The sequence below is a fragment of the Ammospiza caudacuta genome, chromosome 17 (assembly GCF_027887145.1).
Source record: "Ammospiza caudacuta isolate bAmmCau1 chromosome 17, bAmmCau1.pri, whole genome shotgun sequence".
NCBI classification, from domain to species: Eukaryota; Metazoa; Chordata; class Aves; order Passeriformes; family Passerellidae; genus Ammospiza; species Ammospiza caudacuta.
Window position 1 is genome coordinate 11878573 of NC_080609.1, and position 17137 is coordinate 11895709.

Consider the following 17137-nt stretch of genomic DNA (forward strand, 5'->3'; position numbering starts at 1 on the left):
CCTCACAGACTTCGAGGTACTGTGCCACCCAGCCAAGCTGGAAGCTGAACTTGAGAGAGTGGTACATGATCAGAACCGCTACTTTTAATGCTATTGTCGCTACCTTTCCCAGTAACCTAGACAACAGCAAAAATCTCTTTTCTTTCCAGTTTCACAGCACTACTACACTGGTTTGAACTACTGTTTGAGCTGGAGTCAGAGGCAAAGCACAAGTTGGGAATAAAACCAGCCCCTGTTCAACTGGCGTTTCATTTAAAGGGGCTTTTAACTCCACAAAGCTCACATGCCTTTGCATCCACCACTTTAAAATGCTGGCTAAAAATATTTGCATTATCTGAAGTCAGATGAATAAATCCTCCCCACTGCTGGGTACACAGTGTGGCAGGGCACGACACAACTGCAAATTTATTTGTTAGAAACCGTACATCTGTTATGATTTACGCTTGCCAAAGTATAATTCTTTATGGCAACAATTGTTTCATGGTGCTTAAAGTTTTTCACCTCTGTGCCAGGAATCTCATATGGGATAATTCCATGACCTTGGAATCCAGCAGATACATTCCACATCTGTCTGGTCTGGGAAAGCCTGAGTTTGTTGTGTGAAAACCATAGTGGGAAAGTAAGACCTGGAAATATCTGAAAATACAGAAAATGCAGGGCTGCTTCTTTTTTTATGTTTTTATTTTTAATTACTAGTTTCAAGTGCAGTAAATCAATCTCACAGAAGTCGTTACTTTGCTTTTATAAGCAGACATTAACTTCTGATTCTATCTTCACATTAGGGAATCTGGTATAAACATCACAATAATTCTATCTCTGGGAAAAAAGACCCCACAATCTTTAAATATTAGAACTAAATCTTTTTGAAGGCTGCTTGATATTTAAACAGAAAAGAACCCAAACTACTGCAAGTAAACATCTTACTGGTGCCTGTGAAGATTTACGATGGCAGAAAAACTGTAGCTGTCCTGGAATCTCAGGGTATACACTTTTCTCATTAGATTTTTTAGCAAAAAATGAAGCATAAACAGCTTTGTGAGCAGTGAACTTAAAAAGTTCTGGTTTCCTGTGATTCTTCCCTGTGCACATTTTCTGTTATTATAATAATTTGGCTAAGCTCCTGCTGCAGCCTTGCTTTCCAAGAGGTACTGTAGCATTTCCATGCTCACAGCCTGCACCTCAAATAACCTGCACCCCAAATAAACTGTGCAACACTGGAGGTAGGAAGGTGGACAGAAAGCCATAACAAAAAGGTTATAGTAAGAAATGGAGAGAAAAGGTGAATGTGTTTTCTTGATAGAAGGGGGAGACTAACTCGACTTATCCACACTAACTAGGATGATATTCCTGGTTTAAAGCAGGAATTGCTCTTCTGATCATCACTGGGGCTATCTGTCTCCCTTTCCAAAGGTTTCAGTGGTTTCTCTTCAGTCTGCAAATCCTGAAGGTGCCAATCCACTCACAGGCTGTGTCCTTGGGCAGGACCAATGTCCTTACAATGCCCCAAAGGGATGGCACAGAGCAAGGCAGCAGGGCAGGCTAACCAGAAATTAATGACTAATTGATGAAGTTCAACAATTTTAAATCCATATGTGAGTCCTAGGTGCCTCGAGAAGCTTTTATGGTAGGATTCACAAGATTCCACTTGGAACCAGTATCTGGGATGCACCAAAGCTTTATAAAGTGATAATTGGTTTGTCTAAGGCATGATATGAATGATCATGGTTATGATAAATCATAGAATGGTTTGGGTTGGAAGGGACATTAAAGCTCATCTTGTTCCACCTTCTGCCATGGGCAGGGACACCTTCCAGCAGTTCAGCTTGCTCCAAACCCCATCCAACCTGGCCTTGAACACCTCCAGGGATGGGGCAGACTCAGTTTCTCTGGGCAACCTGCGCCAGGGCCTCACCACCCTCACAGGGGAGAATTTCTTCCTGATATCTAATCTAAAGCTGCTCCTTCTCTTTTGAAGCCATTCCCCTGTCCTGCCACTCCAGGCTCTGGCAAATATTCTCTCCATCTTTCCTGCAGGCTCCCTTCATGTGCTGGAAGGGCACAGTTGGGTTACCCTGGAGCCTTCTCCTCTGCAGGCTGAGCAATCCCAATCCTCTCTGCCTTTCCTCCCAGGACAGGGGCTCCATCCCTGTGATCATCTCAGGGAGGGGACCCCAGAGCTGGACACAGACAGCAGAGCAGAGCAGCAGCATCCCCTCCCCTGACTTTCTGCCACGCTGCTTTTGAAGCAGCCCAGGACACAACTGGGGCTGCATGGAATGTAAAATGAGTAAATAAAAAGGTAAATGAGTACCTTGTCCAAAAATCATGTGGCCAAGTTAGCTTTGTAGTACTGGACACGCTGTGCTCCAAAGGAGGCTGCATTTTAGTGATATATGAAATGGTTTTCTGCATACACAGCAGCCAAACAACTTGGCTGCATTTCTAGTGGTTTGGATTAGAAGACCACAAACATCAAAAAGCATATGAAAGAAGCTAATGGCTTTTCAACATATTGTGACAACAAACCAGCCAAAACTACTTTCAAGCAGGTTGTAGAATAATGTGTTCCTGGTGACTTCCAGCAATTTTTCCTACAGAAAAGCTTAAAATCAAAGATGTGAACTCCTGTAAAAATCATGTTTAAAATACGAAGCTTAAACTCTGTGTGAGAAGGCAGAAATACTGCTGCAGCACAAGAAATATTTGAAACTGGATGTTCATTCTTTAAAGTAAAAAATATAGGCAATTTCCAAAGTAAGAAACTAAGTCAGATTTGCAGTGAAGGGTGAGGTGAGCAGGTACTTTCTACAGAATGCAGTGTTAATGCTTTTCTACCCATTCAAGACTTAACAGCTGTTTCAGCAAGAGGGGGAAAATAAAGGCCCTTGGTAACTCTTAAGCAAGCTGCCAATTTTCCACATGGGATTCAATGGCTAAGAAAATTAAATTTTCCTAGTCTCCTGCTGCTGCAAGGAATAACAGCACATTCAGAAACACTAGGAGCAATAAAAACTCCGTATTTCTGAAAAACTTCTGTTTCCTAAATTTTTCTCATATACTAAACATCTTCTTAATGAAAAAGATTCCCTATCTAATATCTAGTCTCATTTATTCTAACATTGTTGTTTTGATGGGAGACTGCTTGTCAGATATTTAAAGTTCCTGAATTGTCTCCCTGTATGATAGACAGATGCAGTTACTTGCACTGACAATTTTGTGAGCATTGTAGAAAAACTATGTTCACAAATAAAATACATATTTCCAACACTCAAGAGGAAGGAAGGATGGAATTTTAAATGTCAGATATTGATTATCAACCAAATTCTGGCTGCTTTGTATAGAGGCACCTGTCCAAAAATCCACAGATAAAGAGCAAGCAAAGCAAAGCCTGGGCTGCATTCTGTGTGCATACAGCTGGATCCCAAGGCTGCACCATGACAGCTTCTGACCCCTCTGACCCAACTTCTCCCGCTCTGAGGGGTTCCAGTTCCCTCCCAGTTCCTGTGCCACCACTGGAACTCACTGCTGGTCATGTAACACCTGGCAGGTGTGTGCACTGGAGCTGTCACCACAGCCATATGCTGGTTATTTGGTTTATTTTATTATATTGGCTATTTCTGCTCTGTATATTTGCACAGGAACACTCACAATCCATAGACAATCATATCCTAATGCTCTCCTGTTATTCAGTCTGAGTGTCTCTAATTCCTCTTTATAGCTTGTTATATCACAGTGCCTTGGTGCTTGTGTGAGATAGCAGGGATCCAAATATTTATGTCAGAGAGGGGGGAAACCCTGCCAGCATCTGTTTGCAGAAGTGAGATGGTGGAACTGAAGTGTCAGATAATCTCCCCAAAAGATGTCAGCATTTCCAGCTGCCTGACAGATCTGTCTGCCTGTGTCAGAGTAAACAAAAAGATGGCTCAGCCATTAGGAATGAGTTTAAGGCAAAACAAAGAACAAATAATCCGTTTTCTGATCAGGTCTCCTGCTCCAGTTTTCAGATGTCCATTTGTGATATTCCCTGTAAGCCCCTTTGGGAACAATGATCAATGCACTCTGTGGCTGACCAGCCCTGCTGAAGTATCAGAAATTTGGAACTAGAAAAGTCTCCCACAGTAAACAAACCTTCAAACAGTAAAGGCACCAGACACACCTCAAAATTATTCTGCATTTTCAGTTTACTGGAAAGGAGATTGTCTCACTTAAGACAATTCCATGGAACTGGTCTCTGAATTCATTTGAATTTTGAGTAGGTCTCCTGGTTTAAGTGGAGTTAGATTTATGCTGAAGTAAGAGACTGAACTGAACCCAAATGTCTTTAATACAAAGCCTTGATCTTTACCAGGAAATGACAGAGCTTATCATGTTGCCAATCTTACCTCTGTAATAATGAAGAAGTCATCACCAGGCTCTCCCTGCACAACAATTTTTTCTCCATCTTCAAACTGGACAGGTTCCAGTGCATCAGCCACTGTCAGCCTCTCCCATTTGTCCAGGGACTCTAAAATATTGAAGATCATAAAGCTATATTATAAAAACACTCCAACTTTGGCTGAAGATTCATATCTAAACTGACAGCTCTGCCGTGCCTGGTTCTGTTATAAAAGAAACATTTCTTTCATCCAGGCACTTTGCACGAACCTTCAGTTGGGAAACATGAATGTATTTATTCATTGTGTCTTAGCCATCAGTAATCACCCAGATAGCAATCTGAAGAGTTGGACAGGGGAAGTTGGCTCTGGTTCCTCACTGCTGAGATCTGATCCGTGCTGCCCTGGCACTGCCAAGGCCTGGAGCAGCTGAGGAGCTGCCTGGAGATATGGGAGCACCTGAGATTCCCTCACCAGACGTCAGGACAAGTCCTGCAGTGTTTTCATTGAGCTGCTCCCATTTCTGGGGTGAGTGATCCATCTCAAGGATGGGTGATACCACCACAGCCAATGGCCAGACCCTGGTGGCACCAGCAGCAGGAGGCCAGAGGCATCCAGGTTTATGGATTTTGAAATGGCACCTCTTCTTCATTTGCCAGAAGGATGGCCTGCAAAATGTTTTCCTTTTCATTCCCCCGCTTAAAGGATAAATGTTATAAAACTTTTAAAAATTCTGTAATTAAAAATGATGGGTCTGGTTTAGGGTTAACAGAGCAAAAGCAGCCTGTGATAGGGGTCCTCACCACCCACCTGCACCTGTCCCAGATCCCCACCATGAAAAGGGACAGCCTGCACATTCAAATCTTAAATCCAGGGCTGCTCAGGGTTCCAGTGCCCTCCCCTGCCTTGGCTGAGGGATGGATTCCACCTGTCCTGCCCTCAGGGAGGAGGTGCCACCTGGGTCTCTCTCCAACACACATTTGCATGAGAATTCTAGAGAGTGAATTGTACTTGAACTTTTGTACTTTGATCAGATTTGACTGAAAAATTACAGGTTTAAGAGTTATTAAAAGCAACAGATAATACGATGATTTAACCTTCACTGCCTCAAAAAGCTGGGCTGAAATTGATGTCCCAGAGCTCTGCTGATTCCTACTTACTATGAATTATTGAACTAATGTATGTCAAGATACAGTTTCTGACACCAGGATTAGATGTGTGCCATTCCATCAGACTCTGGTTTCCCAATTTTTTTCCAAAATATTGCTTAGAAGGACTGTGTGAAGGTAAAAGGAAGTTCATTAGAGTTAAAATGCCTTTTGGCTGAGCTCAAAAGAACACCCTGAGCCTGGTAACAAAACCAGACCAAAGTGCTCAAAGCACCAAAGGTAATTTTGGGGCTGACTGACACAGCTTCATGTTTTTATGCCACTTTCTTGTTGCTGCTTGGGAAATTAATTGTTTCTAACATTTTCCCCACCTAAAGCACTTTCCTGGTGTGTTTGTGACCTTTGCTACAGAAGAACTAATGTCAAAGACCAAGCCCATATTGTCAATGCACCATTCAAAAACTGCTCTGTTTGATTAAAAATAAGCATAAAACTCTTTCATACAGACTAGAGAAGACTTTTTCTTTTCTTTTTTTTTTTTTTTAAGGAACTCAGTAAGTAACAATGAAAAGAAAGAGCCTCTTGAAACTTCTTCTTCAGTTGCCTTTATAAAAAATTCAAAGCTAATTGTAGCTCCAGTCACGAAGTGTCTCTCTTTTGTCTAAGGGAACTGTACCACTACCAATACATTGGTTAATAAATCTTGCAAACAGATCATTATATAGAATATTCTACAAGTTTTAGTTGCAGAGTTGAAGCATCAGATAAATTAGACTACATCAATGCCTAAATTGTACATATCAATTCAAGACTTTATATTTAATTAAACTCCAGAAGAAAAATTTAAAAGTATCATTTCTTTCATAAGCAACTACTAATAATCTAAAAAAATCCTTAGATTTAAAAAAAAAAAAAGTGACTCTTGCAATTATACAGCTAATTCCAGACACTGGACAGACCCTGGAAAAAAGAAACATAAGAAGCAGGTAGGGGTTTTTCCACCAGGAAATCACTGAGTTCTGACCACAGCAAGGGATAAAGTGAAGTTGACTTTTCAGTGCCGTTTTGAGATTTCTAAAATATCTTTCTGCTTTGCAGGTGTCATCCACTTTTTAGACATGTCAAAGGGATCCTTACACATTTCACCTAAATTTCCACGTTCCTGCAATGATGTGTTATTTTGTTCACTGCTTTTCTGTACTTAAAAAAAGTTCAAATCTTAAAGTTCTTCCTCTTTTTTTGAACCAAGATTCAAAAGCCACACTACAAATTAGGCTCTAATTACAATGCAAACCACAATGAAGGAATGTGTTTAAGGAAGCACATCTCTGAATAACCTTTCTACTCTGAAATTGTTTTGAGATGTCTCATTGTTGTAATTGCTCCTCATTAGTGCAGGTGCACAGATTCCTTTTTTTCTTTAAATATTCATTGTAATTTGGTATAATTTGTGCTCTTAATTTAGGAAGATTTAAATTAAGCATAAAAGAAGGATTTTAAATTATGAAAACTTCATTAATAAGCAAGAACATACTTGGCCTCACTTTAAGCATACAAATATAATTGAAAATCTCATGGATAGCACCTCTCAGAAGTTCAAGTATACTCTCACTGAGACACTCTCATATTTCAGGTACCTCGGTTTGAATGGTAGGTGAATATCATAAACAAAAAAAGAACTGGAAAAATTTTAAGCAGAAATAGAAATGCTTCAATTATATAGCAAATAAATCCTGAACTGTTTTTTTCCAAACAGTCCCAGCAAAAACATGATGTTTCTCCTACAGAATCAACAACTCATTGTACTGTCTAACACTGTCCTCCTTATTAGAGGCTTTTGTTCTCCTAATGGTGATTGATTGGTCAGGCATTATGGGTTTGTTGTTTTTCCTACTGAAGGCCATCAAGAACATGTCCAAATTTCGTGGCTATCACATTAATCAAAGGGAAACAAAATCCAAGGACAAGAAGCTAAACAGATGTTTTAAGAATGTGAGACAGGGCCTGTAAAATGCACAGAAGAAAAAAGATCAGTCCAGTTTGCTTTGTAAGGTTGGTTTGTTTCGTGCACACAAACACTGTATTCTTGCAGGAAAAAGCTTCTCACCTGCTCCCTGGGAGGATGTGACTGGACTTTATGACAAATTCATATCTCTGCACTGCTTTCTGCTCTATCCACATGATCTTTACTCAGCAGCAGCTACTGAAAGTACCAGTGTGTGCCTGCTCCACCTTTAGTGCTGCAAACACAGGGGCAGCGCACAGGAAAGAACGAGAAAAACAAAAAGGGCCCTTTACACTTTCACTCCTTCAGAAACAGCACAGTGTGAGACCTTCTGCCTGAGCACTGCTCCTTTCATTGTGCCATCAAAGATCAGAACTCATCCTGCCAACGCGAACAACAGAGAAACCAACAGCCAAGTTCCAGAGGGCAACTGACCCAAAATGGAGACCTTGCTCAGGAACTCTTCGTACATCTTCCGCTTCCTCAGAGTGCTGCCCTGTTATTACAGGAGAGAGAAAAAGGAGAAGAACATTACACACAAGTATTTTTGTGATTTCTTCCTACAGCTGCTCCTTCTTTTTTTTTCCCCCCTCCCTTTCCAAATCTTAAGCATAGCCAGTGTAAACAGCCTCAGGCAAACGTTTCCCCATAAAATGTCTGGGCAAGTTGCATTGCTGATAAGCAAAGACAGAAGGACTCAAATTCAATCCTGCTGTAATTTCACTGACTTCACTGGTGTTACTGGACACTGCAGATGAATTGTATCCATTCACAGGCATTCTTTTTAAAGCCTGAACTTCATCAATTAACTGTTTAGCTAATTCAACACATATATAGTTGCCAATGAGGCTCTTTGTAATTACAAAGTAGGATAAAACTTAAAATATGCCCCTTGTAGAGCCCATCCTTTTAGCTTAAAAACTCTTTATTGCCAAATGTTTATCTGTAAACCAGATTAGTGTTGTATCTACTGTACAACCTGTACAGTGTTGTGTCTATTGTTATGCTGAGCAATCCATTCATATTATTATTTTAACAAGATTTAAGCATTTGGGAGCAGACAATCCATCAATGTATGTGCAGCCACCAGCACAGTCATTCCCATTCTACTAAGATTTTGTTGTGTGATAAATTTCTAAGACACCTTCTCCTTACATGGTGTTTGATCAGCAAGACAGAAACCACAAGCAGCTGCTCCAGCATGCTTTTTTGAAGGTGATTCATGTTGGAATAATTATGATGAAATTTTACCAATAGAAAAACAAAAATAATGAATGCATCCTTATTTCCTTTTGCAGTGACATGAAAGTCTTGTAAAGAAATTCTTCCCAGTTACCAAAGAGGAACTCCAGGGCCTGCCTTGTCCAGTGCAGTTGGTTCCACACTGGTGATACCCCAAATCCCTCCTGCCTGGGCAGATTTCCTGGGGATGTCAAAGGCTGCCTGGTGCCTCCGACTCAAATCTACAAGGCACAACACAAGGATGATACATTGATCCCCTCAATAAAAGGAAAACAAAGATGCCATTTATTCATAGACTGGGCAGAGAGGATGGAAGCAAATGTCAGTGTCTGCCATAGAAAAAGTAATTTCTTTATTTCTCCTCCTCCTCTGAGTGACCACATGTGGATGCTGGGAATAGAGAAGGTGAAAGAAGAAACATTTTGCCCTCCGGTGTGAGAGCATTCAGAAGTGATTTGGGTATGAAAATGGGATTAGGTGATGTATTCAAGAATTAAATATCATCCCTATTCCTACAAATGTGGTGCAGGTGGGGCTGCAACAACTCCATCCCCAGAGCACCACGAATCCTTCCAGCAGCATCTCCAAAGTACCGCGAATCCTTCCAGCAGCATCAATGCGCTCCGGCTCCAACTAGGAGCCACCAGGTGCTCTCCCCTGGGGGCATCTCCCATTTGTGCCCCTGTCCTGGGGTAGCCCTGCCCCCAAAGAGCCCCAGCAGCAGCAGGAGCTGCCCCTGTTCCCAGGTGGATCAGCAGCAGCTCCCGAGGCTCCCCTGCGCAGCCCGGCCGTAACTCGGGGCTGGTGCTGACAGTTGTGCTCAGCGATAGCATCGCTCACCCTGCTCTGACCCCTCTGTCTGACTGACTTGGTGCTCAACCTCGGGGGGCCCCGGCAGCATTTGAAGTGCCAGGAAGAAAAAAAAAAAGTGGAGGACTTCAAACACAGGAGGCTCTGCGAGCCACGCCAGCTTCTGACAGCTCGCTGGGAGACAAAGAATGGAAAACTGGACACTGTGCAGTTGTTGCTTTCCTCCCTGCAATCGGGTGGAAATGAGAGCAGCAAAATTGACAGCTGTGGAAAACCAGATTGGTGGTTTAGTTTGATGGGCTGGGACACCCACGGACAGATGTGGAAAATGCTTTTTAAATGACTTGCGGACACAGATGAATTTTAAGAAGCAGTAATCAGCAGCCATAAATGATGCCTGACGACGGCTTTGAGTATTTAGAGATGCAGACAAGACCCAGGAAGGTGGGAATTGCAGCCATCCCACCTGGCCCAGGCAGAAAGAGCCCACCACTTCCTACAGGAACACAGGTGTGCTATGCCTTGGCTAAACTAAGCCAGGGCAGCAGTACAGAATCCACAGTGAAGACCTGTGCAAGAGCAAAACTGAAGTGGAAATAGTTAATTAAAGGTGCTGTTACCATTTTTTGTATTGCCATATTATCTAGAACCCCTCTTAATGCATAGCTACACTGCCTTAAATATCCCATCAGAATGATCCCACAGGGCTGAGGGAGAACATGGGAAGAACAAGTGACTGGGGCTTGGGGCTGCTGTTTGCCAGCACATGCACTGAACCCCAAGGTGACCCAGCTGATGGCTCCTGACTCATCCTGCAGGATGGCTCCATCCATCCCTCCCTCCCTCTCTCCTCAAGGACACAAACAGCAGCCCCTGGGGTGGTACAGCTTCACCTCAGGGTGCCCAGGCAGGCACAGGAGCTTCCTCTGCTTTTTCAGAGCATCTGAGGCTGGATCCAGGTTGGCACAACCAAATCCCAAATTCAGTTCCAGGTAGGAGAAGCCTGGCTCAACCTTATGCACATTGTCTTTATTTGAGTGTGTTTTCCTGCTGCAGCTCTCACAAGCAGAGTGAGGGGAAGGATTTGGAGAGATCAGTACTGTAGTGCAAGCTGAAAACAACCCAGCAGTGGAATTACAGCCAACCAACCATGTGTTTATTTCCTTTGGTATTAAGCATCTTTTCTCCCATGAAACAGAGAGAGAACACAGGATCATAGAATGGCTTGGGTTGGAAGAGACCTTAAAGATCATCTTTAGTTCCTTCCAACCTACTTTGGCCAGCCTGATATTCCTCTCTCATCCCCTCAAAAGCATAGCATCACCTCTGACTTCTGATGCCCTTTTTACACTTTTCTTTAGTTGCTTTACCCAAATTACTGAGGCCAGAGCTATGAACAGCATCACAATCTCCTCTCCTACCCTTCAGGTGCCCTCTGCAGAGTTGCCAACCTCTGCATTCCCTGGTACATGTGCTGGGTCTGTCCTCATGCAATATTTTCATGGAGCTCCCAGAAGCAGCAGCAATTAAGACAGTACCAACATTTACAGACTATGAGATGCTGAAAGTTCACCAGAGCAGGAAAATAACAAAAAAGGGATCTGGAGACATTAGAAATAGGGCTAAAAAATAATAGAATGTTCATCCATTCGGAAAATATACCTAATAAAAAAAATCCAAAGATGTTTGACATAGAGAAGACCTGCAAGTTGTAAAGCTGAAAGAGATTCAAGACAGGAGGTGAGACCTGCATCAGACTGCAACAAGAACACAGCCAAGGCTATTTTGGTCTGCACAGGCAAAGATATCATCCAGGAATGAAGTTTAGAGGCTCCATCTCCGTGGCTCAGATGTGACGGCGCCTGGTGTGCCACATTCTGTCTCGGTACCTCTCCTCCAGAAACGTGCTCCCAAATCCAACAGAGCCTGAAGAAATGCTGAAACACTCAGGGAGAGCTGATAAGGAAGGAGCAAAACAAATCCAGCCTGTATTTGTTGGCTCAGCACTGGGATCATAGGTATGTCATCCTCATAGCTAGCATGCACTGTGGCAGGGGCTTTAAGTAGACAGTGATAATTATCTACAGATATGTGACAGAAAGAGAGGGCAATTCAGTACAGCAGAACTTGACATAACTCAAAGTAATGGGAGAAAATCAAGGAAATCTAATTTAAGATCAATATCAAAAAAGTTTTCCAATGAAGGAATTATTCTCTTGCAGAAAAGTTTCCCAAGGGAAGTGGTAGAAATCTTACAGCTTAAGCCAGATAAAAACAATAGTAAATGTACATGAATAATTCTGCACTGGCAAGGTTCTTGATGGCATGTTTTAAAAAGTCTTTATTAATTCTGCTTTTTTCGATCCTATTAATAACTTATTTCAATAGTTGCTGCTTCTCCCTCTCCCCCTTCTCCTTTGTTCACTTTCTCCCTGGCTCTGAGCTGTCAGGCACAAGCTCATCTCCTCAAAGGCAGTGGCTCCCATTAACTACAAAGCCTTGTTAATATTCTAAGCTGCAGTGCTCCTCCCTGAGACAGGCCCAAGGAGAAACAAGATCTCTCTCATTCCTCAAATCCACACAGAAAAGGCCTCAAAGCTTTTTTTAGTACCATTTAATGTTGCAAGGCCTAGGCTTAGCTTAAGCAATACACAGGCTGGGGAAGATGAATACCCCAGAGACTGTAACAGGTCCTTGAGTTCCTATTCAGCATCTGTTTCATCTCATTTCCAGCTGCCCTTTCCCTGCTTTCTCCCATTTTTTCTTCTCATTCCTCCAGTCCAATCTTTCTTTCTTTGTGCCTTGTTTCCAATTCATTTTTTTCAGGTGGAGCTGATTGAGTCCTTCCTGGAAATCCCCACCTTCAGTAAGAAGCCAAACAAATGTCTACTGAGAGGCAAAGCACGACTCAAGTTTCAAAGAGAGAGTTATCCTGGCAGGAGGTGCCAGAATGGACTTCAGGACTGCACAGCCCCATTTAATCCCTGGTTAAGCTGTTCCTAAATGATGCTTTGGGTGTCCATTCCCGCTAATGAAAGAAAGAGCCCCTGTGCATTCTGGCCAAACAGCTCACACAGTCCTGGTGCTCTGTGCCACAGATGTCAGGTGGATTGCAGCCCTTGGAGTTGCTTTATGCTTTGGCCACCACACAACCTACATTTTATGGCAACCCAAAATCCCCCTGACTTTATTTTATCTCAGCTGAAAAAAAAAACCCTGCTTGTTAAAGAATTTATTCTTGGGTTCAAAGCTGTAAAAACACAGTAGAAGAAACCCAAACAGCATGAATAAAATGAAGTATAACATTAGGAACTGACTATCCTTGATTTGTCACAACTTACAAACCAATGTTATAACTCACTTTCTGTGAGCAGTTTGCCAAATAGGCCAAAGGTATTGAATCCCACACAGCTCCACTCTCAGAGCCAGGTACCTTGGGCCATGGAAACTAGAGGGTAGTTAAATTATCCTGGATCAAGTCCTCCTCAAGAAGAAATTGCAAGAAATTAATACTTCAGATTTTCTCAGTCTGGGAACTGAATTGTCTAGGGGATCAATCTGATGTTGGGATAGAGACATTTGCTTCTCTGGTATTTGTGGTATTTGCTATATTTAGAATACAAATATTGTACTACCCTGGGATGTTCCCCATTCCATGATGCTCTCGAATCCAAATTGCAAAGAAGAGGGCAGCAACTGAATTCCATGAGAAGCCCATGGCAGGAAAAAATCCTCTGCTCTCTCCCAGAAGAATGTAAGTAAATAAATGTTGAATATATCCACAAGTGTGTGTGTCTGTGCCCGTGTGCACACACACAGAGAACATATACATAAAAGAATTTGCAGCAGAGTGAAAAGTATGTAGCCCAGCAGAGATGATTCTATGAAATGAATGGAGCACACAGATGGACAGATAATTTGTGAGTGCACCACAGAGGGAATGTGTTGAAGTGGTTTTTTGTACCCCACCTAATACAATGAATTTCATGGTGTAATACTTTGTCAAGGACTGCAGTTTCACTGCACATTCTGACAAAAAGACCCATCCCAACATTTACAATCATTACAGCTGCTAAAACAAACTTGAATGTGGCCTTGAAGCCATCAGGGTACCTAAGCTGAGACAATGAAATATAAAGAAATGTATCTGTTTCAACAAACTTCCTCTGGGACGGGCTAAGTAATAAATGGATGACAAGTGTAACAAAAAGCCAGCAGGAACCTTCTGCATCAGGCTTTGTCCATCCATAAAAAGGAAACGCCAAACTGCAAACCTCCTGAGATGCATTTTATTCATATCATAAACCAGTCAGGTCAATGAGACACGTAAGTGGGGAAAATGGCACTAAGCAGAAATAAAACCAAGAAATTATTAAAAGCAAAGCAAAGGACAAAAATAGAGCCTGCAAGGAGAAAGGAAGTGGAGAGTCAAGTGTCTCATGACAGGATAAAATCTTTTTGGCAAGTGTGGATCTGAAGGCATGATTTGCAAATAAATATTTACAACTTGAATAAAATTTCAACACTTGACTGAGAAAACACGGGGCTGGTCATGGCAGGGAAGGAATGCAGACAAGAGAAATAACTATCTGGGGTTATGGAGGGGCTTTATCTGACTACAGCAAAAATCTTTGGCAGAAAAAGGTCACTTATTCCTTGGACAAAAGGATTTGAAACCAGAAAATAAGAAAAAAGAAACCCACTCACTCCCAAATTTTGAAACCATCTTAAATGATACACTTTGAAAGATACCCTAAGAATTACTACTCCTTATTTAAAGGCAGAAGTATTTATACATTCAAAACACCCAGTTAGAGGCTGAATGGCAGGAAAACATGTATTTGGGAGTTGAGAGGCAGCCACTATTACACTTGAACTAGAACAGCAAAAGCAGCCCCATAATGGTGGGGTCAGCTCCAGGTATGAGATGCAGCCACTGAAACATGATGTAATTAATTCTTAGGCTTGAGGAAATGTGCAGAGAGCCACTGCAACCTGCCCTCACACGACTGCACAAGGACAGGTGTCTCATTTCACCTACAGCAACAAAGTTATCCACCCTGCACTTACAAATAAATGGGAAGGTGACAGTATTCATTCAGTGTGGATGGGTAAATTGCATTCACCATGGGCTGCATTTAAAATTGGACATTTTCTACACCTGCAGAAAATCATTTACCAGGAAATATTTCCTATCTCAGCACTAATAATGCTGTCTGGGTATCTAACACAGTGCAGCAGAACATCAATTTTTAGTGGGCTCAACTGTGAAAAAAACACAAGAAGCAAGAGAGGGAGTGAAATATATCCATGTTAATCAAAAGGTCTCATTGACTGCAGAAACTGAGCTTGCTAGCTAAGGTACAGCAGGCAATGGTCCAGAGAACATGTAAATTAATTGGAAAAGCACTTAGCACTACTAGAATCAAACAGAAGTGCAACCATAATATTCAGCTTGTATGTACGACCCAACTAGCATTAAAAACACAGTCTTTTCCACTTGGGACTTTAAATCTTTTAGCAGAGTCCTGTCTCTGCATCAAATATTCATCTTCTGAAGTGTGCTATCAGGTGATAATGGACACATGACCAACCTTGACAGCTCACAGGGCTGGGTGGTTTTAGGTATCTCTAGTTGCATCAACACCAGCACTGAAATCACCTCCAGGCTGCAAAGCCTGTGAACCTGTCCCTTCAATTCCTTACACAAACTCACAGGCAGCTGCAGAAAGCTCTGCTTAAAGAGCCAAAGAATATGAGCCTTGTCCTGACATTTATTTCCCTCCTACATTCCTTCGCTTTTGAATTTTGGATTCTTCCTTGTAGCTTGCAGGTTCATCACACCAGTTACTCCAAACCTCTCCACTGCATCCTTGTAGGACATGGGACAAATAAGATGTGTGTGCCTCTCACATCTCTTCAGAAATTCTCCTGCTCTGAGTTTTAGAAGTAACTCTGCCTTCTTGCCTGCACTGGGAGCCTTTCAGAACTATTCATCCTGCTTACCCAAAAGAGAGAAGGCAAAGCACTTTTCATAATTATTCCTCAATTTTTCTTGGGACCATCAGGCTGAATATTTTGGGGTAGAATAAAGTTCCATCAGCTGTACTCTCCTACATGCCAGTGTGATGTTTGTTTATGTGACACTGAACTCAGCCCATGAAATAGGGAGTGAAAAGCAGCAGTGCTCATGCAGACACCCAACAGCCATCACACAGGGTAAACAAAGATCACTTTTACCCTGCTGCTTAAGAATTAATCATTTAAGGGTAAAAACTACTCAGTTGCTTTGCTGGCTTTTCTGTTTTCTGTAACACCCACTAGAAATACAGATGATCTCAAAATTGTTAGTCTGAGAGCACAGTGTCACTTCCTTCAGATCAGAATGGAACAATGCAGCTTTGAGAGACAAGTCCTATTGAGAAATAAGCTTTACACAGAGTAATGTCTGTTAATTATCAAAAAGAAAGGAATATTTTATAGAGAAGGAAGATATGCACATGGACATTGGAAACAAACTCATAAAAGAGTTATGACTTTGCTGAAGTTAATTATCTGTCAAAGTTTCCATTATAAACTCACCACAGAAGAACCAACAGCAAATCCATAAGCTAGCACACGCCCCAGGTGCCACAAAGGTCTGCAGAGCTCTGCTGCAGGGATGAGGGAGTTTGAAAGGAGCAGAGCAATGAATCATTAGCAGCTACAACGCCATGGTATGTGTGGCTGGGTGCTGGCTAACAAAGATGGCACAGTCCAAGCAAGCCTTTTTATTATTTTAGTGGAGCTGGATTTACTTTCTATCACCTGCCTTGAGGAATGTAATACAAGATCAGACAAGGACTTCACAGGCAAGGGGTGCTGCTGAGAGATATTTCCAGGCTCACGATAAGGAGAGGATTTGCATAGCTTTGGTGGGTAACAGAGGCCTCCTGAGGTTTTCATTCACAGAACAGTTATGCATAATGTTTCTCAATTGCATTTCTGACTCAGCTCCTTTCTGCTGAATCCTGTCCCCTTTTCTTTCAGCTCACTTCATTCAGCTACTCTGCGATTTCGCCATGTCCGCTCCCTTTCACATGGAAGCACCGGAGCACTCTGAACACAGAGCTGCAAAAGAAACTAGAAAATACCCACCCACAAGGAATCCCTTGCCCACGAGCTCACCATTAGGATGCGTCTGTAGCTGTCTCTGTCGATGCCCCAGAGCTTCAGGTCTGTCTTTGCCTTGACGGTGGCAGCGCGGGGGGTTCCGTAGATGAGCGCCAGCTCCCCGAAGCTGCCTCCTTCCCCAATGCTGGTCACCCACTCCCCGTTGACATAAACCTACCACAGCACAAGACAAAAGAATCAAAAGCAGAGCTGGAGTTCTCCTCCTCACTGCCTAAAAGGCTGTTAGCAATTTCCTTTCTAATTGTCAATGTTGGGGACACAGAAGGAAAACAAGAGCGCGACGCTTCCGACAGTTGGTCCCCAAAGAGGGGAACAACCTGCTCTGTGGACAGAATTTCAAGTTGTCTCACTTCAGTACAATGACTTTATTTACTCTCTGGGTTTTCAGCTCCCATGGTTAGCTGGCATCATGTTTTCCCCCTTGT

The 17137-nt window shown here is 42.4% G+C and overlaps 1 protein-coding gene across 2 annotated transcripts in view; it reads right to left on the bottom strand.

Moving 5' to 3' along the window:
• Nucleotides 1–17137, bottom strand: part of PRKAR1B (protein kinase cAMP-dependent type I regulatory subunit beta) — a 93416-nt gene that overhangs the window by 15075 nt on the left and 61204 nt on the right. For both annotated transcript variants that reach the window (XM_058815732.1, XM_058815734.1), the window contains exons 7-9: nucleotides 16707–16865; nucleotides 7923–7983; nucleotides 4383–4504 (exon numbers count right to left, since the gene is read on the bottom strand). In XM_058815732.1, coding sequence (XP_058671715.1) covers nucleotides 4383–4504; nucleotides 7923–7983; nucleotides 16707–16865 — 342 coding nt within the window. The remainder of the gene's footprint in view (nucleotides 1–4382; nucleotides 4505–7922; nucleotides 7984–16706; nucleotides 16866–17137) is intronic.